Source organism: Cnephaeus nilssonii (genome assembly GCF_951640355.1).
Source record: "Cnephaeus nilssonii genome assembly, chromosome: 1".
In the NCBI taxonomy this organism is placed as follows: Eukaryota; Metazoa; Chordata; class Mammalia; order Chiroptera; family Vespertilionidae; genus Cnephaeus; species Cnephaeus nilssonii.
The window spans coordinates 94,089,594-94,114,804 of NC_137072.1; the positions used below are offsets into that span (position 1 = coordinate 94,089,594).

General features: G+C 40.5%; 1 protein-coding gene across 1 annotated transcript in view; it reads left to right on the forward strand.

Annotated features, from left to right (window-relative positions):
* SMIM14 (small integral membrane protein 14) overlaps positions 1 to 25,211 on the forward strand; it is a 57,676-nt gene that overhangs the window by 7,652 nt on the left and 24,813 nt on the right. The window contains exon 2 of the mRNA XM_079769227.1: positions 21,165 to 21,274. Within this exon, the coding sequence (XP_079625353.1) occupies positions 21,200 to 21,274 (75 nt within the window). The 5' untranslated portion in view covers positions 21,165 to 21,199. The remainder of the gene's footprint in view (positions 1 to 21,164; positions 21,275 to 25,211) is intronic.

The following is a 25,211-nucleotide window of genomic DNA, read 5'->3' on the forward strand; positions in this document are numbered from 1 at the left end:
GGAGGAAGGGGCTTTTTTTTTTTTCTATATCCTTCTCATAACTCTTTTGCCAGTTACTTAGTCCCCTGAGGACTTATTAGCAATATCCTTTTCAGGAAAGGAGAAGTGAGAGAAGACATGGGTTTGAATCCCACCTCTGCTGCGTGACTTTGGGAAGTCACTGGAGCTTTATGAGCATCAGTTCTTTCCTCCTTAAATGAGAGGTTGAGAACTGATGCATCCCCACAGTTTTAATAGTACCACTTGTGAAGTTGTCATTTGTAGAATCTGAATAAATGAAGACTTGACATCCTCTAATCTACATGTGACCTATACAATGAAACCTTGCACAGGCTTTCTGGTCACGCTGACCTTGTTTCCTCTATACATTCCCACTCTTCTCTATGGAAAGAAAACATTTTGTTGTCTTTTTTGTTGTTGCTAATCCTTACCCACGGATATTTTTCCATTGATTTCTAGGGAGAGTGGAAGGGAGAGGGAAAGACAGAGAGAAACATCGATGTGCAAGAAACACATCGACTGGCTGCCTCCTACACGAGCCCCGACCAGGGCCCTGGGCCAGGGAGAAGCCTGTAACAAAGTACGAGCTCTTGACCGGGATTGACCCTGGGACCCTTTGGTCCGTAGGCTGACGCTCCATCCACTGAGCCAAACTGGCTAGGACTGTTGTCCTTTTTTTTTTTTTTTAAGCTTGCTCTAGTCTCTTCCTCTTGAATAGTGTGTCCTCTGAAAGAGTGTCTTTAAGCTTTTTGTTATCCTGTTAAAAAAAAATTATATTTTCTTAATCCTCACCCAAGGATATTTTTCTATTGATTTTTAAAGACAGTGGAAGGGAGGCGGGGAGACAGAGACATTGAGGTGAGAGAGACACATCTACTGGTCGCCCTCCACACACACACACACACCCTGTCTGGGACCGGGGATAGAGCCTGCAACCGAGGCACATGCCCCTGACTAGAATCAAACCCAGAACCCTTCAGTCTGCAAGCCAGCGCTCTATCCACTGAGCAGAACTGGCTAGGGCCTGTAAAAATATTTTATGTTAAGAATTTCAGAAGTGGTTTTCACTATATTTTTCTCTTATAAATAGCTACTTATAGATGGAACAATGTACGGTCACCTTAATGGATCAGTAGAGGGAATATAGAAGAAATTTGTAACTATAATTGCTTGGCTGTTAATTTGAATTTTTTTGAATGTCATGATAGAATTCAGAGAGTTCTTAAGCACAGAGAATTGTTTTTTTGTTTTTTTTTAAGCACAGAGAATTGTGATATTTAGGGTATATAATGGAGTTTATTTCAACATTTAAAATTTTTAAATTTCTAACTTCTCTCATGTAGCTTTAGTACAGTTTTTAACAAATAATGATTGCTTGATTTTAATTTGAGTCTGTATCCTTTTCTTGCCCATCAGAGATGTAAATATGGTTTAAGAGAAAATATGGTTTAATTTCTGTATTGCTCTCAAGTTATCTTTATAAGGCCTCACAAAATATTGTATGTGGGTGAATTTGAGCTCCTTATTACTTTGAGATGCTGGGTCATCTGATAAAAGTAATCCCAACTATATGTTAGTATATAGTATTCTATATAGTAAAGAGGTAATATGCAAATTGACCATCACACCAACACACAAGATGGCTGCCCCCATGTGGACACAAGATGGCCACCACAAGATGGCCAGCAGGGGAGGGCAGTTGGGAGGAACCAGGCCTGACAGGGAGAGCAGTTGGGGGCGATCAGGCCTGCAGAGGAGGGCAGTTAGGGGTGACTGGTCTGGCAGAGGAAGGCAGTTGGGGGCGGCCAGGCCTGCAGGGGAGGGCACTTGTGTGTGGGGGAACCAGGCCTGCAGGGGAGGGCAGTTGTGGGGAACCAGGCCAGCAGGGGAGGGCAGTTAGGGGCAATCGGGCTGGCAGGGGAGTGGTTAGGGGATGATCAGGCTGGCAGGCAGAAGCAGTTAGGGGCAATCAGCAGGAAGGCAGGCGGGCGGTTGGGAGCCAGCAGTCCTGGATTGTGAGAGGGATGTCCGACTGCCCTGGAGGGGTCCCAGATTGAAGAGGGTGCAGGCTGGGCTGAGGGACACACACCACCCCCCCGTGCACAAATTTCGTGCACCGGGCCTCTAGTAATATAATAATATTGGAATTAATAGACAAATACTTTGTTTTCTCTGTTTAATATGCAAGGTAGCCAGAGTTTTGGGATAGCCCTGATCATTTGGTTGATCAGTTTTTAAATTGGCTACTGGGTAAAATCTTAGAATCAGAAAGCTGTTTCTAGAAAAACATTATTTTTAGAGGTGAGTAGTTACCTCTGCGATGTAATTTAGAATAAAGTTAAAGAATAGAGAGCAAACTCAAGTATAGGCTCCTTGAATGTCCTGGGGGCAGTTCTAGCAATTTCTGACATGATTCACTTTCGTGGTTGCTCTAATCAATAGAATTGATGCTTTTTCTAGAAATGCTTTTTCTGAGTTCCCCATTTCACTGGCCAGCATCTCTATTTTCTAACTTGTAAAAACAATGGAAAAAATATCATCAGATGAGGATGAACAAAAACATCTAAATTAGTTTTTCTGCATTCAAAATTTTTTTCTAATTATAGGAGTTAATATATGATCATTATATGATACTAGAGGCCTGATGCATGAAATTAGTGCAAGAGTAGGCCTTCCTTCCCCCAGCTGTTGGGACCCGGGCCTCCCTTGCAGCCCTGGCTTTGTCCAGTCTAATTAGCATATTACGCTTTTATTATTATAGATTTATTTAAAATGAACAAAGTAAAATCATGTTACCAAGTCATAACCAATTTTAAAGTTTGGGTATATTTTCTTTCAACTTTTTCGAGTGTGTGTTTTTCTGTGCTTTTTTATACTTAGTGCAAGTGCTGTGCTTATTTGTTAAAATGTATTTTTATTGATTTCAGAGAGGAAGGAAGAGGGGGAGAGAGATAGAAACATCAATGATGAGAGAGAATCATTGATTGGCTGCCTCCTGCATGCCCCCCCCCACTGGGGATTGAGCCTGCAACCCGGACACGTATCCTTGACCAGAATCGAGCCCGGGACCCTTCAGTCTGCAGGCCGACGCTCTATCCACAGAGCCAAACCAGCTAGGGCTATGCTTATTTTTTTTTAATCTTTAGTATACTTTAATATTGTATTGTGATCATTTCCCCATGTCATGAAAGAAAATGAAACATATGGCTGCATAATACATCATTCTAGTTTTTGTTTTTCTTAATTCTTTGTCATCCTGACTGGAACTCCCTTTTTTCCTTGTTTTTTACTATTATAAAACTATGATAACCACTTTTGTACATCTTAGATTTTTTAAAATAGAACCTTAGAGGTGGAATTATGGTTGGGATGTTGAGAAAGTTCTAGAAAGAAGAATTGATTTCTTATTTACTGGGTTGTAATATTTATTATCTCTTATCCTTCTTCACCTTATTTCTGTTTGCCATCCCAGTATGCATCCAGTGTCTTTGATTCTGGATGTGCTTTGGGGAAAAACCTAAAACAAAACTTGTGTTAGCCCCCCTTGTTTTTTTCCCTTCTGTTTGATATGTATTTTAAAAATGAATTTTTAAATGTATTACCATTTGCCTTTATTTTAAACTCAATTTGATAAAACATTATAGCAACATTAATAGTTGGTATGTACACTGTTGTTTTACTATTTTGATTCTCTTAATTCAGGCGTCCTCAAACTACGGTCGGCGGGCCACATGCGGGTGTTTTTGCCGTTTTGTTTTTTTACTTCAAAATAAGATATGTGCAGTGTGCACAGGAATTTGTTCATAGTTTTTTTTAAACTATAGTCTGGCCCTCCAACGATCTGAGGGACAGTGAACTGGCCCCCTGTTTAAAAAGTTTGAGGACCCCGTCTTAATTGTTAAAGCTTCCAGCAGAGGGTGAATAGGGGAAGGGAAAGGTACAATTTGTGTTAGGGTAACCAAAGGAGGAATGCATGAGGTCAAAGTGGTAAGGGATTATAAATTTACTAGAGGCCTGGTGCACGAAAATTCGTGCACTGGGGGAGGGGGTCCCTCAGCCCGGCCTGCCCCCTCTCACAGTCCGGGAGCCCTCAGGGGATATCCTACTGATGGCTTAGGCCCACTCCCCATGGGAGCCTGGCCTTCCTCTGCGGGAGGTGACTGGGCCGATCAGGGGAAGGCACTGTCCCCATCACCCCACCACTGCTGCCTCTGCCGGCTGCCGTGGCTGCCTGCCCTTGGCCCTCGCAGTCACTGCGGCTTTGTCCGGAAGGACATTCCACTGTCTGGTCTAATTAGCATATTATGCTTTTATTATTATAGATTAGGTCATCTGGAGACCAGATGGGCTGAGCCCCCAAATGGCGCAGCACCCAGGGACAGGGAGTCAGAGATTTTAAAGGACTCTAGGCAGGCTTTTTCTCAGCGGAGAATTCTCTGGGTGGGTCCTGATTCTGGGCAAGTCCAGAGGGGAAGGTACTGGGCTTAGCAAATGGAATGTGGTCTAAATGAAAGGGAATGTTGGTTGCGAAATGATCTTAAAGGTCAGTTTCCCGGGGCCGGGGTGTCAGTTCAATTATTTGATCAGACCTATTCCAGCCTTTTGATTTTATGGAATAGGGTCAGAGGTCATTGCTTCCGTGCTTCCTGTTTTGGGGGGGGGGGTCATTTAGATCATAAGCAGATGGACTTTGATTGTAGTTGGCTGGAGCACTGTATAGATTCCTCATGGTTGGAGTGAGGGGTTATAGCAACATGATTTCCCTGAGAGACTGGTTGGTGAAGGTTCAAAAGTGGTCCAATTTATATTCTTTAGCCAGTAGTCCCATGAATTTGATTAATGTTCTCTAATCTATGAGGCTCTTTCTGTTAATTTTTGGGTGGCATCCCTGACTAGGCCGGACTGAAAAAACTGTCATGAACCATATAATCAAGCAAGGTACCAGGCTTTTTCTTTATTTTTAAAAAAATAAATCTTTATTGTTCAGATTATTACAATTGTTCCTCTGTTTTCCCCCCAGAGCTCCCCTCCACCCAGTTCCCACCCCACCCTCTGCTATTACCCACCCCCACTGTATCCACAGGTGTACGATTTTTGTCCAGTCTCTTCCCGCACCCCCCACACCCCTTTCCCCCTGAGAATTGTCAGTCCACTCCCTTTCTATGCCCCTGATTCTGTTATATTTACCAGTTTATTCTGTTCATCAGATTTTTTTATTCACTTGATTTTTTGATTCAATTGTTGATAGATATGTATTTGTTGTTCATAATTTTTATCTTTACCTTTTTCTTCTTCCTCTTCTTAAAGAATACCTTTCAGCATTTCATATAATACTGGTTTGGCGGTGATGAACTCCTTTAGCTTTTTCTTATCTGTAAAGCTCTTTATCTGACCTTCAATTCTGAATGATAGCTTTGCTGGGTAGAGTAATCTTGATTGTAGGTTCTTGCTATTCATCACTTTGAATATTTCTTGCCACTCCTGTCTAGCCTGCATAGTTTCTGTTGAGAAATCAGCTGATAATCGTATGGGTGCTCCCTTGTAGGTAACTAACTGTTTTTCTCTTGCTGCTTGTAATATTCTCTCTTTGTCTTTTGCTTTTGGCATTTTAATTATGATGTGTCTTGGTGTGGTCCTCTTTGGATTCCTTTTGTTTGGGGTTCTGTGCGCTTCCTGGACTTGTAAGTCTATTTCTTTCACCAGGTGGGGGAAGTTTTCAGTCATTATTTCTTCAAATAGGTTTTCAGTATCTTGCTCTCTCTCTTCTTCTGGCACCTCCATAATTCGGATGTTGGTACGCCTGAAGTTGTCCCAGAGGCTCCTTACACTGTCTTCATATTTTTGGATTCTTTTTTGTTTTTGCTTTTCCGGTTGGGTGTTTTTTGCTTCTTTGTATTTCAAATCTTTGACTTGATTCTTGCAACCCTCTAGTCTGCTGTTGGATCTCTGTATATTATTTTTAATTTCAGTCAGTGTATGCTTAATTTCTAGTTGGTCCTTTTTCATATCCTTGAGGGTCTCGCTAAATTTATCAGCCTTTTCTAGAAAATTCTTGAAAAACCTTATAACCGTGATTTTGAACTCTATACCTAGTCGTTTGCTTTCCTCCATTTCTTTCATTTGTGACCTGTTTCTTTGTCTTCACATTTTGGCTGCTTCCCTGAGTTGATAGAGTGGCTTTGTGTGCTAGGTGTCTTATAGGGCCCAGTGGCTCAGCCTCCCCAGTTCCCTGAGGTGGACACTCTTAATGCACCCCTTTGTGGGCTGTGTGCACAGTCTTGTTGTAGTCAAGCCTTAATTGTTGTTGGTATCACTGGGAGGAATTGACCTCCAGGCCAATTGGCTGTGAGGATCAGCTGTGTTTACTCTGGGAGAACTTCTGTGCTGGAGACACCCTTATGAGACAAGACTTGCAAAAGCCTCTGTGCTCAGCTTGGATGGGGCGGAGTCTCAGGGTGGAGCAGACAGCACTGGTTTCCCGTTAGCCCTGCCCTAAGAGGCCCCTGGGTTTCAGTGTCCCATGGTAATCGCTGCAAGCACCTCTGAGAGAAAGCCGCCCTCGAGTTTCGCCCGCTGCCAGACAGTCCAGTTTCTCCCCGTATGAGTCTGCATCCCCAGAATCTTGCCCAGAACTGGAATTCAGAGCAGTCGGGAGCTTTTGTCTCCCTCCCAATTGAGAAAGCCAGCCTCATACTCAAGTTGTCAGCACTCTCCACGCGCACGCCTCCGTACCTCTACCTTCTGCAGTTCCTCTGAGTCCCAGTGAGCTTTCCTCTTTCCTGACAGTCCATTTTCTCCCCGTGTGAGTCTGGGACCCCAGAGTCTCACCCGGAACTGGAGTTCAGAGCAGTCGGGAGCTTTTATCTCTCTCCCAATTGAGAAAGCCAGCTGCGTACTCAGTTGCCAGCCCTCTCCATGCACGCGCCTCTGTACCTCTGCCTTCTGCAGCTCCTGTGAGTCTCAGTGTGCTTTTCTCTTTCCTTCTAGTTGTAGAATTTCCACTCAGCCAGCCTTCCTGTGGTTCTGGAATATGTCCGTTTTGTCTTTTAGTTGTAGTTTTGAAATTGTTGTGCAAGGCAGCAGTTTAGGTGTTTACCTATGCCACCATCTTGGTTTCTCACCCCAGGCTTTTTCTTGTAAGTGGCTTTTGATTGGCTTCAATCAGTTTTGAGAGTGCTTTCTTGTGGTGCCCCGAATCTAGGCACATTTTTTTCAGGCATGACATTCCAGTCAAAATCTTGGTTAATAAAACCACAATTGGAAAGCAGTCTTACTGAATTCATGCAAAGAAACGTATTGCCATGATCCACTCATTAAGAATTGCCAAATTCTAGAGGGATAGGTAGGGAGAAAAATACATAATTTATTAAACTGTTTTAATATACCAAAATAAGATTTATTCTCTTAACTTTTTTGTACTTTGGTGTTGTTGGCAAAGGCACTAATTGGATTTCTACTATCTGGCTCCCTGAGTTGGTTGATTTAAGCTATTTACTCTCTGGTTGGGGAGGAAAAATGCAAACCATTTACTCTTTTTTTGTTGTTGATAATCCTCACCAGAGGATATTTTTCCCATTGATTTTTAGAGAGAGTGGAAGGAAGGGAGACAGAGAGAGGGCAACATTGATGTAAGAGAAAGATATCCATTGGTTGCCTCCTGCATGGCCCCGACTTGGGGCCGGGGATTGAGCCTGCAAATGAAGTACATGCTTTTGACTGGAATTAAACCCAGGACCCTTCGGTCCACAGGCTGACACTGTATCCACTGAGCCAGAACGGCTAGGGTCAAACCATAAATGTCTTAAATGTCCTTGGTTTAGGGAAGATAGGATTTACTAGATGATTGCAGACTGCTTGGCATCTAGATTTTCTAGATGGCTGCAAACTGCTGTTTAAATATCTCAGTTTTCCTATTCTGCTTGTCCTGGCTTACTGGCCTGTGTCATTTATATTACTTCCTTTTAACATTTCTCCCTACAAACCTTCTATAATTTTCATAAACCTTTTTACAACTTTCACAAAATTTCTTATAATTTTAACGTACTTTCTTTTTCCTTTATAATGCATATCTATGCCTCATGCCTTCTATTACCAAACCTATACAATTTTTTTCCAATTTAATTATAATTCTTAACTCTTAGAAACCTTAATTCTCCAATGATAACCAAAAAGTAAACAACCAGCATTTCTTAGATTGACATTTATGAACACACTCACTTTCAAGAAACACACCTTCAACAAAGCACATTACATTAACAGTTCCAAATCTAGTTTATGAATTTTCTTTAACAAAAGGTAAAATCAGGTGAACTTAAAACTTGCTATATTTAAATGTATGTCATTTAACCCAGCAATGCTTCAAAGCTTTTAAGTTACCAAAGACTTTGGAAAATTATGTATAGGCATATGAGGCTGGAGAAAAGGCGGTGTGGGGTGGGGGAGAAGCAGGCACCACAGCCTGTTCTAGGACTGTAGTTTCCCGGCCACCAGCTACTTGGATTTAAAACTGCCACATTTTCCTTAGAGATAACATGCTAAGGTTTGGGTGATAATGAGTTCAGCTTCTGATAGTAGCAAGACTGTTAAGTGTTTTCAGTGTTTTCTTTACAGTAAAGAAAGTTCTTTGGGAAGGGGGGTGAGAAGGCTCTGAGGTGAGAGCAGTTTTTTAGACCATTAAAGGGGGTGAGAATGCTGGCCTTGGGGTCCCTTCCTCACGCATCATAGAGGGGCCTTGCGAGAAGACCAAAGTTGGGAACCCAGAGGAGAAAGTACCAGTGAGCCCGAGAAAGGAAACTATATCTTGTCTAGAGGAGGGGACAGTCATGGAGGAGATAAGGCGTTTATGGCCTAAGTTAATGGTTTGACTTTGTGGGGTGAGAGTGAAATGAGGTAGGTGACTGTGGTTTGGGACAACTGGGCTTTATGGGGGAATACACGGTAGCCCTGTTGGGCACTGGGATAGAATGAGAAAAGAGTGGATAAAGGGGGTATTTAGTAAGATGCAGTGTAGAGGTGAAGTGGTTAATGGCTGTGAGACTAATCTAACCCCGGAGGGCAAAATAATTGGCCCCAGTGTCAATTAGAAAGGAGATCGGCTTACCTGCCACCACAATCATTACCTGAGGCTCTGTCCTAGTGATGTAAGTCTGTGAGGCCCTATCAGCCTGGGCAGCTTCAGTCTTTGGTGGCCATTCCCAGGAGATCCAGAGGGTGGCTCTGCTGGACTGGCTGAGGTCTGACCTGGAGAGGCCAGACTATAGTCTAATTTGCATTGGCCTTCCCTTCCACACCTTGGACAGGGCCCAGGTGGGGGTCTCAGGTTTGGGCAGGACTTGGGCCTGTGTCCTTCCTTGTCCCATTTGAAGCATAGGCCCGGAGGAGGCTTAGCCCCTCCCTTGGTTGGAGGACCGGTACTTCGTTTGGGGTTGTGAGAATAGTGCCTAGGAGCTGAAAGGCCTCCTCCTGGCTTCAGTCTTGGCCTGATCTTGCCTTTGTTTTGGGATTTGGGTCTCCTCATCTCTATTATTAAAGACTGTAAAGGCCAGGTTACGAGGTCTCTTTGAGGGGTTTGTGGACCTGTGTCTATTTTTCAGAGTTTGTGGTGTATGTCAGGGGCTGATTGAGATATAAAATGGGTGTTCAGAAGAAGGGTTCCCCCTGGGAAGGTGAGGTCTAAGGTGGTAAATTTCTGCAAGGCCTCTGTGAGATGGGAGAGGAAGAGAGCTGGGTTTTTGTCAGAACCTTGAGTGATCCTGTTAAGTTTGTCATAGTTAACTGCCTTAGAGGCAGCCTTTTTGAGTCTGGCAATGAAACAGGTGATCATATGGCTACGGAGCCGGCGTGCTGGAGAATTGACCTGATAGTCCCATCTCGGGTCAGTTTGGGGGACAGCGTCAGCACCAACCTGGTTTGCCACCGTGTCCTGTCTATGGAGGGCATCGGCGTAGTCCTGAGCTGCTAGCCAGAGGCACTCCTCCTCTGGGGTTAGAGAGGACAGGATGACGTAGATGTTATGCCAGGTCACGTCACAGGGTGGGGTCAGGTACTCACATTCCTTAGTAAAGGTGGTCAGGTCAGTGGAAAAAGACCCAAGACACCTCTCAATCTGTGCGAGGTCAGACATGGAAAATGTGTACTCAGACAATACCCTTGGCCCTGGCTACCTCTCGGGAGGGAAGGACGGGGGCTGGAGGCTGGGTTGCCTGGGAATGAGTCAGAAGGGTGCTCGGTAAGGAGGCTGAGGAGGTGGACAAAGAGATGGAGTCCTAAGACAGCGGAACAGTCGGAGGAGGGACATGAGGTGGATTCGGGGGACCCATAGGGGAACAGAGAACCAAGTGATTGGAAGGGTCAAAGGGAGGGATGAGGGACCTGACAGGTCGGAGAAGGAAGGATCAGAAGCCTCAGGGTGGAAAGGTTTGGCGTTGGCAGAAGGGGGCTTTGAGTGGAGAAGTAGGATTTGATAAGTAGAGCAAGTTTGACAGAGAAGGATGATTGCGGAGTGTAGGGGATCTCTAACCATTTCCCATTATGGTGACAGAAATTGTCTAAGTCCCAGGGACTATTAAATCGTAAGTTCCATTCTCGGGCCAGTGTGAGTCACTGTCTAATTTATATTGTGGCCAGGCAGTATTACAATAGAAGATAAGGTGCTTTGGCGGGACCTCTGTGGAAAGGCCAAGTGTGTTAAGATTACAGAGGAGCCCTAACCGGTTTGGCTCAGTGGATAGAGCGTCGGCCTGAGGACTGAAGGGTCCCAGGTTCGATTCCGGTCAAGGGCATGTACCTTGGTTGTGGGCACATCCCCAGTAGGGGGTGTGCAGGAGGCAGCTGATCAATGTTAAAAAAAAAAAAAAAAGATTACGGAGGAGACATCCCAGAGAAGTGTTTTCTGGGGGGAGGGGTGACGGAAAAACAATTCCCCATGGTGTAAATTAGGAAGAGGATGTAAGCAACAAAGGGAGACCCGGGAAGCCAGGAGGACATCCCCACCGTCTACTCAGACTCCAGAGAGAGAGGAAAACAGTCTGATCCAGAGGCTGGACTGGAGAGGATTTCTGGCCTAGCGCTAGGTCTTTCTTTGAGACGGAAAACAGCAAATCAGAAATCCGAAGGGTGATCCAATTGTTACTTAACTGGAGATGAAATGAACTGGTGTAGAGTGCAGGGGAGAGGAGATTAGCAATGGGAAGGAGGGTTCCCCATCCCACATCCTCCTTGGCTGGTTCGGGAGGGCTAATAAGGGAGGGAGGCCATGTCACCCAAGTTGGATTTGGAGGTAAGCCCAGGTCGAGCAGCCTCTGCCTACTGCTCTCTGAGTAGCAAATTCGGGGTGATGGCTCCTTTTCTCCGTGAAACCCCCGGGGTTTTTGGCACCAAATATTAGGGTCGCCGAAGAAGAAATGCATCAGGCCAAAGTGGTAAGGGATTATAAATTTATTAGGTCATCTGGAGACCAGATGGGCTGAGCCCCATAATGGCATCAGCACCCAGGGACTGGGAGTCAGAGATTTTAAAGGACTCCAGGCAGACTTTTTCTGGCTGGATTCTGGGCAAGTCCAGAGGGGAAAGATACTGGTCTTAGCAAATGGAATGTGGTCTAAGTGAAAGGGAATGTTGGTTGCAAAATGATCTAAAAGGACAGTTTCCACCCTATCTGGTTTGGCTCAGTGAATACAGCATTGGCCTATAGACTGAAGGGTTCTGGGTTCGATTCTGGTCAAGGGCACATGCCCAGGTTGCAGGCTCGATCCCTGGTAGGGGGCATGCAGGCGGCAGCCAATCAATGATTCTCTCTCATCATTGATGTTTCTAGCTCTCTCTTCCTCTCCCTTCCTCTCTGAAATCAATAAAGGTCAGTTTCCCAGGGAAGGGGTTATTGATTTGATTATTTGGTCAGACTTAACACTTTGAAAATAGATTTTGCAAAGAATGATTACCTCAGATTTAGGGCAAAGGCCGACTTCAGAAGTTTCCATTGTGTGGTCTGTTTATATTTGGTCATTTCTCTTTGATGATGAGATTTGGTTCATTTTATTACACATTTACTTAGAGAATTTAGAAGATATCTACTTTACCATATTACCTCTAGCCAACAAATTAAGTTAGGAATGAGGGTCAGATAGAGGGTTAAGATAATTTATCATATTCTGTTCAAGAGAAAATTTAAATAATTATTTGTCCCTTCTGGTAGGGGGAACAGGAAGCTTACTTCAAAAGAAGTTGTTCTTGCCAGGTGCGGTGGCGGCCTGTAGTCCCAGCTACTCTGGAGGCTGAGGCTGGCGGATGGCTTGGGCCCAGGAGTTCTGGGCTGTAGTGCGCTTTGCCCATCTGGTGTCCGCCCTAAGTTCGGCATCAATGTGGTGACCTCCCGGGAGCGGGGAACCACCAGGTTGCCTAAGGAGGGGTGAACGGGAGCAGCTCAAAGCTCCCATGCTGATCAGCAGTGGGAGCGCGCCTCTGAATAACCACTGCACTCCAGCCTGGGCAACATAGTGAGACCCTGTCTCTAAAAAAATAAATAAAGAGAAAGAAAAAAATAAAAGAAGTTCTTTTAAAAGTTAATAAGTAGTTCAGATACAAATGGTATGCCTTGAAATGTTTCAGTACTACTTCTGTGTCCTAGCCCCTTTCCAGAGGCAATCAATTCTAAATTATTTTTAAATACTAAATCCTTAATGTTTTAGACCATTTGCAAGCATCTCTCCATAGGTAAAAATTTATGTTTAAGTTTTCATGTGTGGAAGTTTGGGCATCAACCTTTAGTATTTACTTTGTGTAGAATCTTTTGTGTACATGTATAAATGTTTGCATATATTTATAAATTTACATATTTATTAGCCAAAGGGTGGGGCAAAAGTAAGTCTAGAGTTGTTAATATGGAAATAATACAATAGTTAATAAATAGCAATACAAGAATAAACTGTTCTGTGTACTCACAATTGTAAACCTACTTTTACCACACCCTATATATAATTTGATTCATAAAGTAAAATGTAGTATAGTCAATTAAGAAAACAAGGAGAAAAACATCATCTGATTACCTTAACAGAACCAGTATAATCATTTTAATGTAGAATAATTAATAAAGAAAAATGTAGGTTTAAATTTTGGGCATATAGTAATTCTACATATTTTCTCCCTTAACCACAAGAATTTCACATCGAGCATACTGGATCTATGACTCATTGCTTATGATGGAAATGAATTTCTTAGTAATATTGCTCTTGGAACCAGGAGCAGGGAACTAACCTTTATTGAAGAGAGGAAACTAGAGATTGGAAAAAAAAGTGAGGAGGTTAAATAAGGGTACATATTTTTATTATTCAACTCTGAAAAAAATAAAGGAGGAATCAAGTTGACAAATCAGATTTTGGGTTCTTAGAACTGACTGTTTCTCTTTTTCTTAGAAAGGAATGGATTGGAGGTGTGTACAGGATAAGCTGACATTTGGTTATATTTTGAGGTGGGAATTGGAGGATTTGTTTAAAAAAGAAAGGAAAGGACCTTTTCAAGTCTTGCATTCAGTTTATGTTGGCACCACAATGGAGCTTCGGCAGCAGGGACCAGAGACTCCAAGTCATAAAATGTAAAGGGATTGAATGCTTGCATAGAAGGACAGAAATCTAGCTCTGCCTCAAATAAAAATTAATTTATAAGTCTCTTGGTAGAATCACAGGGAGGGCAATCTCCACAAGTTTCTGGAGAACAATGGATGATTGTGGAATTAATGGTACATTACCCAGTATTACTGACTTAAGTAAAATGTCAGTAATAATCTTATTTCTTTTTATCATTTACTAGTGGCCTGGTGCACAAATTCGTGCACATTGAAAGGAAATTAATTAGAAGAAATATTTTAATATCACTATTCGCCCTTTCTCTGTAATAGAAGTGTCAACCAAATTCACGATCGGCAATGACAGATTGAAACACACCTGTGCGATTGGCACCGCGAGAGCTTTATATATATAGACTTTCCTAGGATCACCTGGAAGTCGTATTGGTGTGCTTTGTAACTCCTCTGGTCTGTGATAGTTTTGTAGGCCTTCCTTGTTTTTGATGCCCTTGCCCTTATGAGGCCCATTGTAGAATTCTCCTCAATTAGGGTTTGATGATTTTTCTCATAATTTGACTTGGTATGGTTTTTGAGACGAATACACAGAGGTGAAGTGCCCTTCTCACCACATCATATCAAAGAGTACATGATATGAACATAACATCACTAATGATGTTTACCTCAATCTTTTGGTTAAGGTAATGTTTGCTAGGTTTCTCTACTATATAGTTAGCTTCTCTTTCTGTATTCTGTCCTTTAGAAATGAGTCACTAAGTCCAGTCCTCATTCAAGGTTGGGGGAGGAGATAAACCTACTAGTATTTGGAATTCTGTAAGGAAGATGTGCCTCTTTCCTTGTCTTTGGAGTATTTTAAAGCAAGCCACAGCCCTAACCGGTTTGGCTCAGTGGATAGAGCGTCGGCCTGTGGACTGAAAGGTCCCAAGTTCGATTCCGGTCAAGGGCATGTACCTTGGTTGCGGGCACATTCCCAGAAGGGGGTGTGCAGGAGGCAGCTGATCGATGTTTCTAACTCTCTCTCCCTCTCCCTTCCTCTCTGTAAAAAAACCAATAAAATATATATTTAAAGCAAGCCACATATAACATGCATTGATACGAACATTTTTCTAATTCCTGATAAAAATTACATTTCAGAGGGGTTGTAGCAGTTAAACTGTAGAATTAGGAATGTATGATGAAACTTTCATTGTACTTTGTGTTTTGTTTTTAGGTGAAAGTTCACATTTTAATTTGCATGTTTTAGATGACTTACAGTGACCTTTAAAAAAAGTTTCTTAATTAGCTATAGTTCCTCTTTTGGGAATCACTTTTTTCCTTGGGCCTTACCTATTTCAAAAAAATGTTATACACTTTCTTGGCTATTTTAACTCTTATGTCTCTGAGACACTTGAGATTTATTTACATTTTGCTTACTGGCCCTTAATTTTTAATCATCTTCATGGTCTTGTCTTTTATTCACATCTCACTACCATATCATTCTTAGTCCTATTGTAGACTTTTAATTTTTTTTCCCTTCTGTTATATTTACCTCCTGGAAGGAAATTTACTAGCCATTGGTGAAGCAAGAAATAAGCAAGTAAGGCCATCTTAGGCTAAAGTCATGTAATGTTAGTTCCATTCCAAATTAATGTGAGAACTATTGTGGGTTAATCTATCTTATGTTTGGATTATTTGCTTTAAAAAAATTCATGACTGATTCTCCCAAGAATTTTGTATTAAAAGCACTTTTAGCCCAAGCCATTTGGCTCAGTGGATAGAGCGTTGGCCTGCAGACTGAAGTGTTCCAGGTTTGATTCTGGCCAAAGGCATGTACCTCGGTTGCAGGCTCGATCCCCACCCAACCATTTAGATGTGTCTGTCTCTCTCACATCGATGTTTCTCTCTGTCTCTCCCCCTCCCTTTCACTCTCTCCAAAAAATCAATGGAAAAATATCCTCTGGTGAGGATTAACAACAACAAAAAGCACCTTTAAAATACTAATTTGAAATGTATTACAAAAATAGCTAACCTGTTTGAAAATTACTTTTATAATCTGAGATATATGCTTATATTATATTTTGGGAATTTTATTATCCCTAGTTATTAATAAAATATACCTTCTTTTAGAAAAGAAGTTTAGAATATAATAGTTTCTTAAAAGCATATATCCCAAACCACATATTTCTTCTGTAATACAAGGAACCAAAATGAACTCTCACACACAAACATATAAACACTTTCTCCCTAAATCTTTAATGGTTTGGAAGACATTTTCCGACCCCCTTCATTGAGTCCTTAACCACTATGGCAACAAAAAATAGCTCCAAAATAAAAGAGCTGAAGTAAAATTGTCAAAGAAAATTCAGGGTTTGTTACTATCCTTCAGTTCCTCCTGGAAGAAATCAATGTGTTAAAAAATTACAGAAAGTGAAAACACTTTCCAAACAATATTTTATTATTATCATTGTTATTTTCACTTGCCCTGTTGGGATTTTAGATGTATTTTTCTGTGGTTTGCAATTGTCTTAACTCTTTAGCTAATAGTCTGAGAAGATAGTTAAGTAAAAAGATGAGTAAAAAGAGACACTTATTAATCTGGTTTTGGCGCCATCTAGAAGGAAGGGAAGAAAATAACCTATAAAAAGTTCTCAATGTTATTATTATATAACAATGGATTAATATTCAATAATATAAAGAGCTAAAATCAATGAAACAAAAGGAGTTTCAAAAATAAGAAATATAAATACCAATAAACTTGAAAGCTGTACAGTCTTATTAGAATTAGGAAATAAAGTCAATGAAATATATTTTTTGATCCTGACATCCTGGCAAAAATATTTTTTAAAAAATTGATTTTAGAGGGGTGGGAAGAGACAGAAAGCCTGATTGGAGATCGAACCTACAACCTTGGCACATGGGGATGACACTCTAACCAACTGATCCACCCAGCCAGGGTACAATTTTTTTTTTTTTTAGTATATCCATATATAATTGCACTATAAGTGATAGTAATAGTGATACTGAATGCAATTACTATGCTGTACAATTTGTAATTTGTACTGTGTGCTGTTGATAGAATTAAAATTGCTAAAGACTTTTAGTAAACGCCTTTACATCTAGAGATTTAATTTTGTTTGTATCCTGTTCTACAGAAATATGGGCACATAAACTTTTCTATAACATTATATTAACAAAAAATTGGAAAGGTCCTAAGTAATCTCTACTAAAGATTTGCTAAAATTGTATGTACATGTTTTGGAGTATTAAAAAGAATGAGAGGTAGAACTTTATGTATTGAAAGGTCTCTAAAGCGTTTTTACGTTAGGAAAAAGCAAGTTGCAGAACATGTATAATATAATCTCATAAAACCCACCAGGATGATACATGTGTATATATAATTCTAAGGGTGTAATTACATATAAAATCACCTGGTATTATTCAGAACAGACTGCTAACTGAGGTGGTACCTCGGGGGAAAGGGAGAAAAACTGGGGAGAGAGGAATGGGAAGGTTGACATTTTTCATGTTACTCTGTGTGCTTTGGGGGATACCACTGATTCCAAGTGATCTGATAAAGATAAACATCACTGATAATGTTTCTATCTTACTATTTCCTACTAGGAGGGTTTGGCCTAATTAAGAACCACTTTTAAGAAGTTTATTTCCCAAGGAATCAATTCTCTATATAAGCATGTAGTTCCATGGCATAATTCTAGAAAGCACACTGTAACAAAACTATAGTATCTGTTTTTTCACTCCTTCCAAAGTTGTAAGCAGGCAATTAAATTTGATTCCCCAGTGATGACATAAAGTAAATTAAACCCACCCAGCATGAGCTGAAGTGTTTAAGGTTCTAACAGCAGACAATAACTTAGTTAACAACACTGGAAAATTCCCTCAGCGCATATAGAAACTGGATGACTCGACTGACATATTACAGCCGAACTCTACCAAGAAAGGTTTGTTAGTTGTAGTGGATGGAGAAAATGAACCGGATCTGAGGGATGTGGGGAATTGTATTTGTCTTCTCAACATACAGAGTGCACTATTTTACTACTTTTCTGGGTTGAGAGTTTAGGAGTGGATGGTTTGAGAGATTTAAATGTATCCACTTATTTTGTGCTTTATGCTGCCTGAAAAGTCACCTATAAACTGTTGCTTAATTTAGGCCAAGATTGGTATCAAACATATTAATTATAATGGGAAAATACTGATACATAAGTTAGATGCTTATAATGGAAATTTTCAAAGTAAAATTATGTAGGAATATATATTTATACCTATTAACTTGAATAATTATCAACAGTTTCATCTTTTTTTCATCTGTGCTTATATTTACTTCACTATTTCCTCTCCTGGATTTTTTTTTAATTTTGAAGTTTTTTCAGTGCACGTTTCATATTTTTATGACTTAGGCCTTTTGTAACTGATAGTAATAAAGATGGTTGTCTTCAAGGGTCAAGCCCATGCCTATGGTATTATTTAACACTAGAGGCCCAATGCACGAAATTCATTCAAGAGTAGGCCTTCTTTCCCCTGGCTGCCAGCACTGGCTTCCCTCTGGCACCCGGGACCTGGGTCCCCTCCGCCTGCTGGCACCCGGGACCTGGCTCCCCTCCGCCTGCTGGCAGGCACCCAGGACCTGGGCTTCATCCGGAAAGATGTCCGGTCTAATTAGCATATTATGCTTTTATTATTATAAATTGTTCTCACATTAGGGATGTATGTTGGGGAGGTGAACACTCCTCTGAAACGTGAAAGGCAAAAGTATTGTTTTTATTTATTTATTTAAATGTTTTTATTGATTTTAGAGAAAGAGGAAGGGAGAGGGAGAGAAATACTGATGTGAGAGAGAAATACCAGTCGGCTGCCTCCTGCGCATGAGAAACATCGATTATCTCCTGTACCTACCAACTGAGCCACACAGGCCAGGGCAGAATCATTGTTTTAGATTACTTTCTGTCCAGAGCCTCTTCTAGGCTGATTTACTGGGATTCTGATTAAGTAACTCAGTTCTATCTTGCCCTGGATAGAGTAGCTTCATAATATCTCGGCATCAAGGGATTTAAATGTGGGGTGGGATTGGTTAAGTTTTTTGTTTGTTTGTTTTGTTAAGTTTTTTGCTTAGCTGCTGGTGTGCTGAGATCCAAGCCAGAAGAAATGTTTGCATTCTATTTTTTTTAAGTACTATTAAGTGGAAACTCTTAACTGAAAATTGAATAATACTTAAAACAGCTCAAGTTTACATGAAGAAAATTCCATAGAAGAATAACACTATTGAGGAATGTCTTATTTATGAATATATTTTCTTATTTTACTGGAGAGGCTAATTAAAACTGATGTATACTTAAAAATTCTAGTTGATTTATGTGCTCCTGGCATATATAGACACAGAGAAAATAAACCTTGGCAAAAATCAGTAAATATTTATTCATTGCTGTGGCTTACTCAATGAGGGAGGTGTTTACAGACAGACTGATGACTAAGATAGGTTCCTGCCCTTAAACTGTGTGGGTTTAAAAAAAATTTTTTTTAAATGGGTGATAACACATCTCCCTTTCTTTATAAAAGTCAGTTTGCTAGTACAGTAATTCCTCACTTAATATCATTGATGGGTTCTTGGAAACTGTGACTGTCAGTGAAGTGATGTATAAAGAAACCAGTTTTCCATAGGCTAACATATAAATAAGAGTTAAGTTTCTATGGCATATTTCTGGTCACAGAAACATGACCAAACTGCTATATAAAGACCTAAAACACTTCTAATATTAAACATTGAAATAAAAGTGAGCTGTACAGACATTTAAGAAAGATGAATAGCCCTGGCCGGTTTGGCTCAGTGGATAGAGCGTCGGCCTGTGGACTGAAGGGTCCTGGGTTCGATTCTGGTCAAGGGCACATGGCTCGATCCCCAGTAGGGGGCGTACAGGAGGCAGCCGATCAGTGATTCTCTTTCATCATTGATGTTTTTATGATGTTTCTCTTTCCCTTTCTCTTCCTCTCTGATATCAATAAAAATATATTTTAAAAAAAGATGAATAAAAACAAATAAGATAATTTTAAAAAATATATATTTTATTGATTTTTTTACAGAGAGGAAGGGAGAGAGTTAGAAACATTGATGGGAGAGAAACATCAATCAGCTGCCTCTTGCACACCCCCCACTGGGGATGTGCCCGCAACCAGGGTACATGCCCTTGACCGGAACCGAACCTGGGACCCTTTAGTCCGCAGGCCGACGCTCTATCCACTGAGCCAAACCAGTTAGGTCAATAAGATAATTTTCTTTTCTAGCCTGCTTATTCTACTTCAGGATGGCGGGTGGCCAGAGCTTCTCCCCACAACTCAGGGTGCAAGGCTTGAACCCACCCTGGACAGGACACCTTTCCATCTCAGGGACAGACACACACACACACACACTCTCACTCAGACTGGGAAAATGTAGACACGCCAGTTCACATGACATGCACATCTTTGCCATGTGGGAGGAAACCTACGCAGACATGGGGGGAACTTGCACAGACAGTGGGTCCTGCTGGGGATCAATTTTTTTCTTCTCATCAACATTATAACAAAACTGTTATTGGAGGACCTACTGTACTTTCTTAGCATTTCTGTGTTTAGAGGCTCCAGAACTGGATAGGTGTTAAGCCCTTTAGTATTTGAATTTCATTTTAAAAAATCTTAGTAAAATATCTTTTAATTTTAACTGACATTTTATTGGCCTGGGGAGGCACAGATTGGGAGGAAGGAAGGACCAGTATTTGTAAGTGGACACTTGCTTATATCACACCAGCAGTCTGAGCCCTTTTTTTTCCCTTATGGACAATTTGAAAAGATAGTTGAGAAACAAGCTTTCAAGGGTAACTTTATGTATAAGGGTGGATTATATTTACTTTCAGGGTTTTCTGTGTTGGATATATATAGTCAGTTCTCTAACATGAAGGCTAATCAATTTTCAAAGAAAGGTGTGGACACAGAGTGGCCTCAGACAGAACTAGGAAGTAGTCAGAATTGATATTTGGTGTTTCCTACTTCTGGAGAGTTAGGCTTTTCAGCTCAGGTTATCTCTAACGCCACTTACCCTTTCAATCCCTATTTACCCTTACTTCAGAAATCAGATGGGAAGTAGGTTGCCCTGATTGTTCTACAATTGATTTCATCTCAGTATTAATATTTCCCCAAATCATCACATAGAAATCTGCCTCATACTTTTCAGCAGCTGTAAAGGATGTACTTATACTATCACTTATTTGATCAAAACCACGGGGATGAACACTTTGCATTATCATTAAAAATTTTTTTCTATTGATTTGAGAGATAGAAAGTTCTATTTGTTTTCCCACTTATTTATGCATTCATTGATTCTCGTATGTGCCCTGACCAAGATTTGAAACCATAGCCATGGTGTATCGGGATGACATTCTAACTGAATGAGCTACCTGGTATATAATTCATGTAAGATTAGTACTAAATTCATAGATATAGGTTATTAATAAATATGAACTAAAAAGGACTATTTTGAATTGTACAATATATGAAATTTTCATAGCTCAAGAGAAAAAGTAACTCGGAATGGTAGTCTTACAATATTTTTTCCTTCTTCTAGATTTAAACAGTCAAGTTAAATCAAGCTGGGTAATCATGGCAGAAGGAGGATTCGATCCCTGTGAATGTGTTTGCTCTCATGAGCATGCGATGAGAAGGCTGATCAATCTGGTGAGATGAACAGGACAGTCCTATTCAGAACTGAACTGTACTGCTTCTGCTCTGTTTTTGTGAAAAAGTTATGGAAAAATTTTCATCTGATGGTCACTAAAATTATTTCATAATTGAAATTCCACAGTGGTTTAAGTTATGGTTAAAATACTTACCAGCAATTATTTTATTAAAGATAAAAACAAATTTCTTTATTTATGTTAGATTTATGTTAGTGAAATTCCCCATCATGGTTGGGTAACATTCTGTCTATAGTCATTAGCTATATGGAGCTTGTTTACCTGATAAATTGCTGTGAAGTCAGTTTCTGTTAATGATATAGTTCAAATCCTACTCCTTCAAATGGCATGACAATAAAAATCTCTATGCAAAGCATTTCAAAATCCAAATTATTTAACAGAGGCAGATTTCTGACCAACATACTTTGTTTGGATAGTAGTCTATAGACTTTGAAGGAGATTTGAATTCTGGTGTTTTTAAGATTTTCCTGACCTATAAGCTTAAATATGGGCTATTTATGCATTATACTTTATACTTTTTATGTACAAAAGGAGAAATTTAACCATTATTAACAATAAAGCATATTGTTATGTTATACATTATAACATTTTGTTGTTTTAGAATACTCTTATACAGAGGTATATTGTCGTTGGCCAGTTAAAGGCAGGCACCAACATTTGCTCAAATATTTGAATTGTTGGTAGTTAATAAGGTTTTCTGCTGACTCGGTGTCTATATATAGTGACCAGAAGTGTATTTCTTGTAAATGATATTTCTTTTAGAATCAGCATATACTGAGACATATGATCCTCAAGAATGCCTTAGAGAGAAAGCAATAAACTAAGAACTTATAAATTAAATCTTACTCTTGTGGATATAGAAATATAATGGCAATGTAATATCTGTGATAACTTAATATAAAAATACATGAGTCTGAGGAAAGAATATTTTAAAAAATACTTTCTCCTATGTATTCATGAAGTTAAAGAGCTGATAATTTTTATTTCTAAATTCAAATATAAGGCAAAATTTTTTTTCAAGTTACTGTGATATTAGGAACAACTTTTAGGTCATCTTTTACTCTGTTCTTCTAACCCCATAGCTAATGCAGAAACAAATCCTTTAAGCTCAAAACATATCCTTAAAAACATATCCAGAACCTAGCCATTTCTCACACCTCCAGTGCAACATCCTGGTCTAATCTATAATCATCTCTTGCCTGGATTATTAAAATTAGCCTCCTTATAAGTCTCCTCTTGCCATACCCACTCCCCTCAGGTTCAGTCTCACTACAGCAGCCAAAGTGATCTATTTTTGATAAATGATAAAGGAGTGGGAAAAAGCTGTCTCAAAAGAATGTGATACTCTAAATCTCAGACAAAATATAATTCAAAGCCAAAACAATGATATGGAACACGGGAATTATATTGGCCAAAAAAGCCCAATTCATCAAAAAGATATAAACCTTTATGTCCTGAACAATAGAGAATGCAAAAACTACTAGAAATACAAAAAGAAGTGTTTTAGAAGTATCTGAGAAATGCTAGCGAAAGCCATAGAGATGCCTTTGGAGGTTAGAGAGAGAGTTGTGCAGGTCAGTATATGTTTGTAAGTGCATAGAAGAGGTTCCAAGGATATACCTCAGACTCCTAAAAGTTACGTTGGGGAGAGTTTGAAGGAAGTTGGGTTCTATTTTAAGTCCATAGAAAGCATCTAATGTAGGTTTTCCTTTCACAAATGAGGAAACTGAGATAAGAGAGGTTAAGTCACTTTTCCCAGGTGTTGGAGTTGGCTAGAGGGTGGCAGGCGATTCTCAATCTGACAGCTTAGCTCTAGGCCCTGCCTGCTTCTTTAGTACCATGCTCTGCTCCACTGCCTGTTGATCTCCTTCAGGCATTTAAAAAGCACTATATTTGAAATCAAGATGGGGGGGGGGGGGAAGACATCTGTAATACTTTCAACAACAAAGATAAATTTAAAAATAAGTAAATAGATAAGTCCTGGGATGGAAAGAAAGGAAAAAAAAGGGGGGGGGAAGGGAAGGAAAGGGAAGAGAAGGGAAGGGAAGGGTCCTGGGTTTGATTCTGGTCAAGGGCACGTACCTCAGTTGCAAGCTTGAAGGGAAGGGAGGAGGAAGGGAAGGGAGGAGGAAGGGAAGGGAAGGGAAGAAGGGAAGGGAAGGGAAGGGAAGGGAAGGGAAGGGAAGGGAAGGGAAGGGAAGGGAAGAGGGGAGGAAGGAAGGGAAAGGGAAAGGGAAAGGAAAGAAAGGAGGAGAAAGACTCTTCATTATATTTTTATGTTTAAAAACTTGTGAATATGCCCTAGCCGGTTTGGTTCAGTGGATAGAGCTTTGGACTGCTGACTGAAGGGTCCTGGGTTTGATTCTGGTCAAGGGCACGTACCTCAGTTGCAAGCTCGATCCCTGGCTCTGGTAGGGGCATGTGCAGGAGGCAACCAATCAATGTTTCTATCACATTGATGTTTCTCTCTAGGTTTCTCCACTACCCTTCCACTTTGTAAAAATCAAGGGAAAAATATCCTCGGGTGAGGTTTAACAAAAACAAAAAAACAAAACAGAACAAAAAGCTGTGTGAATGTATTGTCTATTCAAATAATTAATTTAAAAATAAAACTTTGTAAGCACCTTCAAAGGTATTAAAAGCAGTACAGTTACATACAAAAATTTGTAATTATAGACTTTTTCCATTGGAGAATAAAATTTTTGAATGTACTTTTAGGTGATTTGAAAAGAAAATACGATATTTTACAGTGTTTGGCTTTTCAATAATTCTAATAAGGTTTTCTTCTCTTTCACCTTCTTTTGATTTCTAAACTGGTAGAATTTTTTCTCATCAGAATGTAAAACATACATATAAAAATAGAAAAAATGTGTGTGTCTTCTAAGGCTCAATGATACAAATAGCAATTCAGACTCTGCTCTACTGCCTCATCAGTACTTATGTACGTTTTGATTACTTAGTTAAGTAAACTGTGCAACAAAGAATATAAATCTGATTTTCATTCATTTTATTGTCTATCTGCAATATGGACTTTACAGTAAATGGTTGTATCTCTTACTATATTTATAGGAATGTTTTAAAATGATACATTATAAACAGCATTTAAGTTCAAGGTTGATAACACTGCAGTACAAAAAATGCTCAATTTGGGGTGCTGGTGACAAAGCTTTACTTACTCTCTTGGCATGTCTCCTTCCTGTGATTTAATTTCATCACTGAGTTACACAAGTGTTAGACTGTTCTTAATGCAGTAGTATTTTGCCAGGTGCATCTATGCTTCTGTTTGTCTCAGGAATGCTCAAAAACATTAAAAATGGAGGTATTGCCCAGCCAGCATGGCTCAGTGGCTGAGCATCAACTTATGAACCAGGAGGTCATGGTTCAATTCCTGTTCGGGGCACATGCCCAGGTTGCGGCCTCAATCCCTAGTGTGGGGTGTGCAGGAGGCAGCCAATCGATGATTCTCATCATTGATGTTTCTATCTCTCTCTCCCTCTCCCTTCCTCTCTGAAATCAATAAAAAAAATATGTTAAAAAAATGGAGGTATTATCTGACATCCTATATAATAAAAGCCTAATATGCAAATTGTCCCCTCGGGCGGTCATTCGACTGGGAGTTTGACCGCTTGCTATGATATGCGCTGACCACCAGGGGGTGGCGTGGAACATGGTGGGCATCAGTGATGCAGTGCTGGCAGCAGGCAGCAGTGGAGACACTGCTGGCCCTGATGGGCCCCGACGAGAGCGAGACCACGGCAGCATGGTGGGGCAGGTGAGAGGGCAGCGCCACGCCATGGCGGAGTGCCAGGCGGGGCACAAGCTGGGGCCCAACACCTGCAGGCCACCCCGAGGGACCCCACCCATGCACGAATTCGTGCACCATGCCCCTAGTTACAGGTATTTTCTATCTTAGTCTG